At 31.6% G+C, this 7,428-nt stretch overlaps 1 protein-coding gene across 1 annotated transcript; it reads left to right on the top strand.

The window, feature by feature from the left end:
* Positions 1 to 478: 478 nt before the first annotated feature.
* LOC145111545 (uncharacterized) lies at positions 479 to 5,582 on the top strand. Its single transcript, XM_079047811.1, has 14 exons — positions 479 to 613; positions 1,751 to 1,984; positions 2,131 to 2,196; positions 2,367 to 2,432; positions 2,574 to 2,649; positions 2,881 to 2,958; positions 3,067 to 3,164; positions 3,986 to 4,059; positions 4,312 to 4,390; positions 4,546 to 4,703; positions 4,807 to 4,849; positions 4,936 to 5,001; positions 5,089 to 5,166; positions 5,280 to 5,582. The coding sequence occupies exons 1-14, from the start codon at positions 479 to 481 to the stop codon at positions 5,361 to 5,363; spliced, it is 1,335 nt and encodes a 444-aa protein (XP_078903937.1). The 3' UTR covers positions 5,364 to 5,582.
* Positions 5,583 to 7,428: the final 1,846 nt, after the last annotated feature.

Below are 7,428 nucleotides of genomic sequence, written 5' to 3'. Positions count from 1 at the left end.
GTTAGAGATACATAAAATAATCTACCAAAAGAAATACAAAGTCTAAAAAATATATGAAAGAATGTGGATTAGAATTGAAGAAGTTTTGTGCCGTGATTGTCCTACGAGATGTAATTCCATTTACGAGTTGTTGAAAACCGCCTTATAACAAAGAGAGGCGTTTGTCGAATATGAAGTTCAAGGTAATAAATTTTGATTTTAAAAAAAACTTTGATTATTATTCTTTTATTTATTAATAAGTTTTATGTTTTTTTGGTAGGTATTTTATATACACGTGATCTAGATATAGTTCCAAAGCACTCAAATTTTGATGTCATAAAAGACATGGTGGGGTTTCTTGAAATTCAAGACAAAAACAAATATTGTATCATCAACATCAAAACCGTTGGCCCATGTGTTTTTACAAAAAATTTTAGATGTCAACTAAAACATAAGAGATCGGTCAACAAAACGGGACTTTTGTCGCATACGTCTAGAAATGCAATCGAATTATGACAAGTATTGTAGTCCATTTGACAAGCTCAACGATTACATGTACTTCTTGGTGTTGTTGGATCAACAATTTAAATCACAATTTGTGGCACATGTCTTTAAGAAGATGATCTCGTACAAGGTAACGGAAGAAAACTCGATGTTAAATTCAACAATACAATTGAAGACAACATCCATGCTTCAGGAGGTTGAAAAGAAAATAGAGCTTTTATTTATAACTTACAAAGAAAAATTCAAAATCATACACCGTTTCAAATAGAAAAAACATGAAGTAGTGACTTGTGATGTTGATAAGGCTTGAGGGAGTGGTGTCACACTCTCTCATGAAACACACTGCCACGTAGGCGTCACATGTGTTTTTATTTTTTATCACAAAAATGTGATTTGTTGCCACACCTAAGGAGTGGTGTCAAACTTGAGCTTTATTTTTTCTTTTTTTTCTAATAAAAACTTTTTTTTAAAAAAGATGTTATTTTATTAATTAAAAATAAAAGTACAGTTACATTGCATAACCTAAAAAAAACTAAAAATTTAGAAAAACAAACTATAAATATTAAGCCTACAACTTAAGAAAAGCACACATCAAACGATTAAAAAACTTGGAAAAAAACTAGTTTTTTGAAGAATGACATTTTCAAAGGTTTTAGAAACAAAAAGATGGTAAAATATGAAGTATTTTTGATTTAGTTTGGTTAAAAAATTGTAAGGCTTGAGAGGCTTAAATAAGAATCGGTAAATGTCAAAAAGGAAAAAGGAAAAAAAAAAATTAATTTCGACCGTTCACAACAGTCAATATTTGGAAAATAGAGCAGATGAGCGCTCCCTTAGGGTACCGCAGTGCGACCTCTATCGCACCCAAACCGTGGTGGAGGGGTGGTGTGGTAGAGACCGTAGCCTCTCCCACCGGTCTAACGAGTTTTTATGTGATTTCCCAAACGTTGAAGTAACCATTCGGTTTCAATGGATGTTTGAGTTAAAAATGTATTTGAATGAGCTTAAAGTTCCTTACAATGACATCTTGGAAACAAAACTCGTTGCGTTTCTTATCTTTGTTGGATGACTAGAGATAATTTCTAGTATTTTTATACTTTATTTATTAAATAATCGATTTTTAATTTATTATTAGATATTTCGGTCCATGGTTCTTGCTTTGGGCTTTTTCGGTTTTGGTTCCGACCGTGTTCGGAGTTTGGAACTAGCTTATAAGATGATTGGTGGCCAAATTGGAAAGATGGAAAGTTTTTGGTGGCCAGTGTAGAAATACGGAAAGCTTCTGGTGGGCAATGAACATCCCAAATTAAATTGTGAAAAGAGGGAAGAATTCTGTGCAAAAGCCTTCTCCCTGTTGCTTTGCTGCCGGCGAAAACCAGAAGATTTTAAGATTAAAGTAGAGATGTTGGAGGCTCGAAGTCTAAAGAAAGCAGTGGTTCCATCGAGACTGATAGAGTACCCATCTCCTGCCAATCTTCAATCCAATCGCCTTTCCCTTCATGTAATTTATATGTCTCAATTCCACTATTCTCATATATATTTCTAGTATGTAATTTCATGTCTTCTTGGTCCGATATAGTAACTAAAGCTCTAACACTTGCAATATAAGCCGTTTTATTTTTGCTAATTTAAATTAATCATGTTCAGGTTAGTGACGACGGAGCTTCTTGCTGGATTTATGTTGCTTCTGGCTGCCATATCTACAGAATTCTGGTTTTCTCTTCCTCCAGTTTGTTTCCTTATTTACTTACTTGAAGTTGGCATTTGGTTTATGCATATTAGGGCTGGTATTAGGCAACTTATACAGATTCTTGCCCAAAGATTGAAATGGATGCCATATTTGCTATTTTCTCACATGCAAGTTTATTATTATTTTTTTATAGGTCTCTTTGGGAGATTCTTTAGTTGATAAAGGAAAGGATAGCCTCCTTATACCTGAACAAACTCAGGTAAGCTTTGACATGGTCTTGTTGTTATTAAAGTAGTCCAATTGTGCTCCATTTTGCCTTAGCCCCACCTTTAAATTGGTGTAACTTTGAATGTTTGATTAATCTGTATTGATGTGCTGTATGAAATCTTAATTTTGGAAGGTTGTGGAGTCTGCTATAGTGAATCGTTGCCCTCATCGGTCAGAAATTCAGACGATTGTATTGAATGAAACTGAGAGTATGTGTCATATAACTCTTAATTTATGTGAATTATTGATCATTTTTTACTCATTTTGCAAGCTAATGTTTGATTTCATTAATCATTATTGAGACACAATCCATAATTTTTGACTTACCAAGGGACAATAATGTAATTTAGTCTAATTTATTTGTAATGTGGCGCCTAAATGTTAATGTTTAATTTCACTGTGTGTAATATTTATCATATTATGTGATCCAACATCTGTAGGCTCTGACTGCTTAATATTGGGAAGTGTTGACTCATATGGACATCTCATAGTTTCCAGATTGGGCACTGATGGTAAAGGTACCATTTTTTTTTTGTTCTTTTTTATATTTTTGCTATTGAATTGTTTAACTTTCTTAACATTCATGTCACTAAATTTATCAACTTTTTGTTTTTCTACATTTTCAGATGTGGAAAGGCTTACATTTTCAGTATCACCTCAGGATTTTGGAGTTGGAGAAGGTGGGTGGGCAGGGCTTTGCTTTAGTCCAAGTCAATGGTCAACGGTACATGTCTAATTAGTCAAAATTATTTTGATCTTTCATGGAATTTAACATAGTCCAATCTTTTACTCAATTAACTGCTTCTCTCAATGGCCTATTTATCATTTGACTAAAAGTCAAACACAGAAAATCTTAGACCACTACTAGGCTGGCTAGTCTTCTAGGTTGTTGACCAATAAGAATGAAGGCACATATTGACTTGGGAATTCATTATTTGCCAACTCATATAACTTAATGAAATCTTTCTACTTTCCACTTGTAGTATGACAATCAAAGCATTCTGTTCAGTTGATTCCTACTCAATAGTTGCCATTATAAAGACTCTTTACTTCTTTCCACTCGTAAATGAATAATGTTATATTTGAAAGTCAAAGTCAATAGTCATCATATTCATCATGCAAGCAGCATGTTTGAAGTGGTGACTTTCTACATTGAATATTCTAAGTCTTACCTTTTGACTCATTTGATATATTGAAGTCAGTGAGTTGAAAACCTCACAAGCTGTGTGTAATAGGGAAACATTTTGGCATAACATTGAGTGAATATTCTAAGTTTTACCCTTTGACTCATTTGATATATATCATTATTTATGTCAAATGTTTTTATTTTAATATTTTATACATTTATAATTCTCACATTAAAAGACACTTGAATTATTTATTACGTTGCAAATTCATGTGTAAGACCTTGATCATAGATTTTTTTGAATCCTCATGATTGTCATGGTCAATGATTCTTATTACATAACTCAACTTCATGTATCAGTAAATTTATCATGTAGTTTGCAATATTTAGAATTTTCTAAGTTGCATCTATTATTTCAGACTGCTGTTGCACATAGCTTTGGCAAAACTATTGATGTATTTGACCAAGATCTTCATCTTCGCACTTTTCGTACGTAAGTATTTTATATTTATTTGGGTTCCTCAGTTTTTAAATAATAATTTATATGTCACTTATTCTTCCTTTTTTTTTTATACCTTTTTCTCTTTTGTTGCACTTTGGTGCATGCTACATAAAAGAAATATTTACTTTAGTTAAAATACCAACCAACCTTTATTCCAGAGGTAGATTGAAAAAGAATCTCTCGGGCCCACAAAATGTAAACAAGAAAGTAAATTAACTGGCCCCATTGCACCCTTTATTGCAGATTGTGGTACCCTACTGCCGTTGACTTTTTACAAACTGGAAATGAAACTTCAGTATTGGCTGTTACAGAAGGCTGCCAGGTAAGCTACTTTTTTTTGTGTGTGTGTGTGGTCCGGAGTTTTAATGATAATTTATATTGCTAATTAATGCAAGAAATAACAATGTACTTTCATTTATATTGCTATTTCTTGCATTTAACCTTAATTCATAATCAATATTTGTTATGTAATGCCAGCTGTCAATATGGGACCTGAGAGTAAACGAAAAAGGTGGTTGTGTACAACGGATTTGTGGTTCTGTTGGAGATATTTTATACGCGGTTTGCAACTCCTCGACCGGTAGTATTGCAGTTGGCGGATCCGATCGTACCATGACCGTCTATGATCCTCGCAGGTCTGGTTAAATGCAATAAATAGCAATGTACTTTCATTTTTCATTTTCGTTTTCATTTTTTTTATTATTTATATTTTATAGCATCTTAATTTTACTAATGTAGATGGGCAGCTGTAGCAAGATGGGTCAACTGCTCAAAATACGAGGTCCCTTTTCAATTTTCATCAAAAGCTTATTAACAACTTTATTTCTTAAACATTAATAATTTTTTTTATTTTTTTTTTATTTTCAGATCACTGGGATTTCTTTCTCTTCGGTTGACCCTAGTTATGTCTACATACAAGGAGTTGATTATGAGGTGATTACTTCAACTTTAAAAAATAAATTTATAGGTTTGTGACACGTGGCCTTATATCCTTTTAAACTAATATGAGCAATTTTGAAGGTATTTTGTGGAGAGTGGAAAGAAAACAAGAAAGCATTTTCATTTAGAGGAGATTCCAATTGGCTTGGGTTTAGTAAGGTAATATTATTTTCTCACATTCTCTTTATAGGGACCCACTAAATAAATAAAAAATGTTACTGTTTATTTTTTACTTAATGGAACATGACTTAATCTGGTAAACTATATTGCAGTGTCGGAGCAAGGATGTTTTGGGAGGATGGTGTGATTCTGGCAGCATTTTTATAGCTGATGTAGTTGAGGGGAAAGAATTATAAATTTTTGTCCCGATTTTTTTTTCCTCAAACCTATTAGTCATTTTCTTAAGATTTTTTTTTTTTTTTTTTTTATTTTTTTTTTATTTTTTTTTTAATGTGGCACTTTATATCGATGGCACTAAACAAGACAAAGAAAAACAGGCCTAAGCAACATGTATTGATAACTTCAATGTCTAATAGATTTCTAGAAAGAATTTCAAGAAATTTTTGATTTTCTAACTTACATGGTCAAATTGTGTATGCTATAAATGGTGGAAGGTAATGTAAATGTAATAAAGAGAATTTCTAGAATGTAATTTACTTGTTTCCAAAGAGACCCTTGATTTAGTCTTAAAAATTATCCTTTTGGGGGCTGGGTAAACAAGAATTGTCAACACATACAATAAAGACTTTTTTGGATTGCCTTTATATAGTTGCGTAAGCTTTGTCACATGGTGACACAATCACTGATAGCATCCACCTACGCATATGTTTGCTTGTTACTTTGAAACTTGAAGCTCTATATTTTATTTGTTCTGTAAAATTTTGAAAGCCGTGTAACTACATAAAAGCTGATAAAAGCTCTCGAAACTTTTAAGAAATTCAATGTGAAACATGCTCTTAGTATATGTTTATTTTAGTTACAAACACTTTATTCTCATAGTAGTTTTGATTAAAGCAATGCAAAATAGTCGATTTATTACTCGTGTTGATAATGTAACGCAGTGATCATTTTATAAGTCAAACTCTAACTGAAATAATACCATTGATACAATAGTTTTACAAATACTAGCCATTTAAGAATAAAAAATTGAAAATAATTTTGGGTTTGGAAAGTAGTTCTCACGTCATTGTTATGATTTACACATTTGTGAATTAATATATAAAAGTTCATACATCATTATCATGGCTTCTATGTCCTGACAAATATTACATTTATTTTTAAATGATACTTCGAGCAATCATATGACATTTTAAATTATTTAAAAATATATTATGTTGTATTTAAAATCATTGTAAGTATTTTTTGTATTTATTATTTTTTTGGAAGAGCAGTAAAAGAATAAAACATTACGTCTATCTATTTTTATATTTGTCGTGTCAGAATCATTTTGATTTATCTTTGTACTTTTAATATTTTCTTAAGTCATTTTTTAAAATTCAATTAATAGTCGTTTTAACAATATTTAAAACATGTATTTTAATCCATTATAGATATATGTTTTATCTGTTTTTTGTATTTTAGTGATATATTCTTACTGTGACATGATCAGAAAACATGGGATGAGACTTCGGAGGGAGTAGCTCACATGTCATTGTACTATTTAAAATACACACACATATATATATATATATATATATATATATATATATATATATATATATATATATATATATATATATATATATATATATATACACACACAGAGAGAACCAAACAATAAACTTTTTTTTCATCTACATGTAATTTTGTTATCAAATTTCACATGTGCATTGGGTATGACATATCAAAGAGAATTGCAAAAAAAAAAAAAAAATGAAAAAATGGTTAATGACCTAAAAGGGTAACGAAATTTGGTTTTTGTCCACATTTAGGTAACCATATTTTTTTCGTACATGTTTGATCATTAAACTTGTTTGACATGTTCAAATTATGGTAATATGACTGGTAATTAACGGTGATAGTACCATATTATGAACATGTCAAACAAGTTTAGTGCTGAATTGTGTACGAAAAAACATGGTTACCTAAATATGGACAAAAACCAAAGTTCCTTACCCGTTATGGTAATATTAGGTTCTTTATGCTAAGTGCAAGTAGTCATAAGACACACTGATGTGACATGGAACCGGGTCATCGGGTCTTGGTGTCAGATCTGGACTTTAGATCTAAAGTAGATGTCGTTAGTGAGTTCCTGACTTGATTCCTAGCTGCCATCAGAGAACAAAACCATTAGACCGCCTCAAGGACTGTAACTAGGGAGCAGACTCTGACGATCAAGTTAAATCAATATGTATGAGGAGATGGTTAGGTCTTGGGCCAACCCAGTTTAGGCCCAGCAAGTCAAGGGCTAGGTTGTGTGCG

This window comes from Lactuca virosa, chromosome 1 (genome assembly GCF_052849685.1).
Source record: "Lactuca virosa cultivar CGN04683 chromosome 1, Lactuca_virosa_CGN04683_v6, whole genome shotgun sequence".
NCBI lineage: Eukaryota > Viridiplantae > Streptophyta > Magnoliopsida > Asterales > Asteraceae > Lactuca > Lactuca virosa.
The sequence above is the reverse complement of the archived record's forward strand: the minus strand, read 5'-3'. Positions and strand labels throughout refer to the sequence as shown.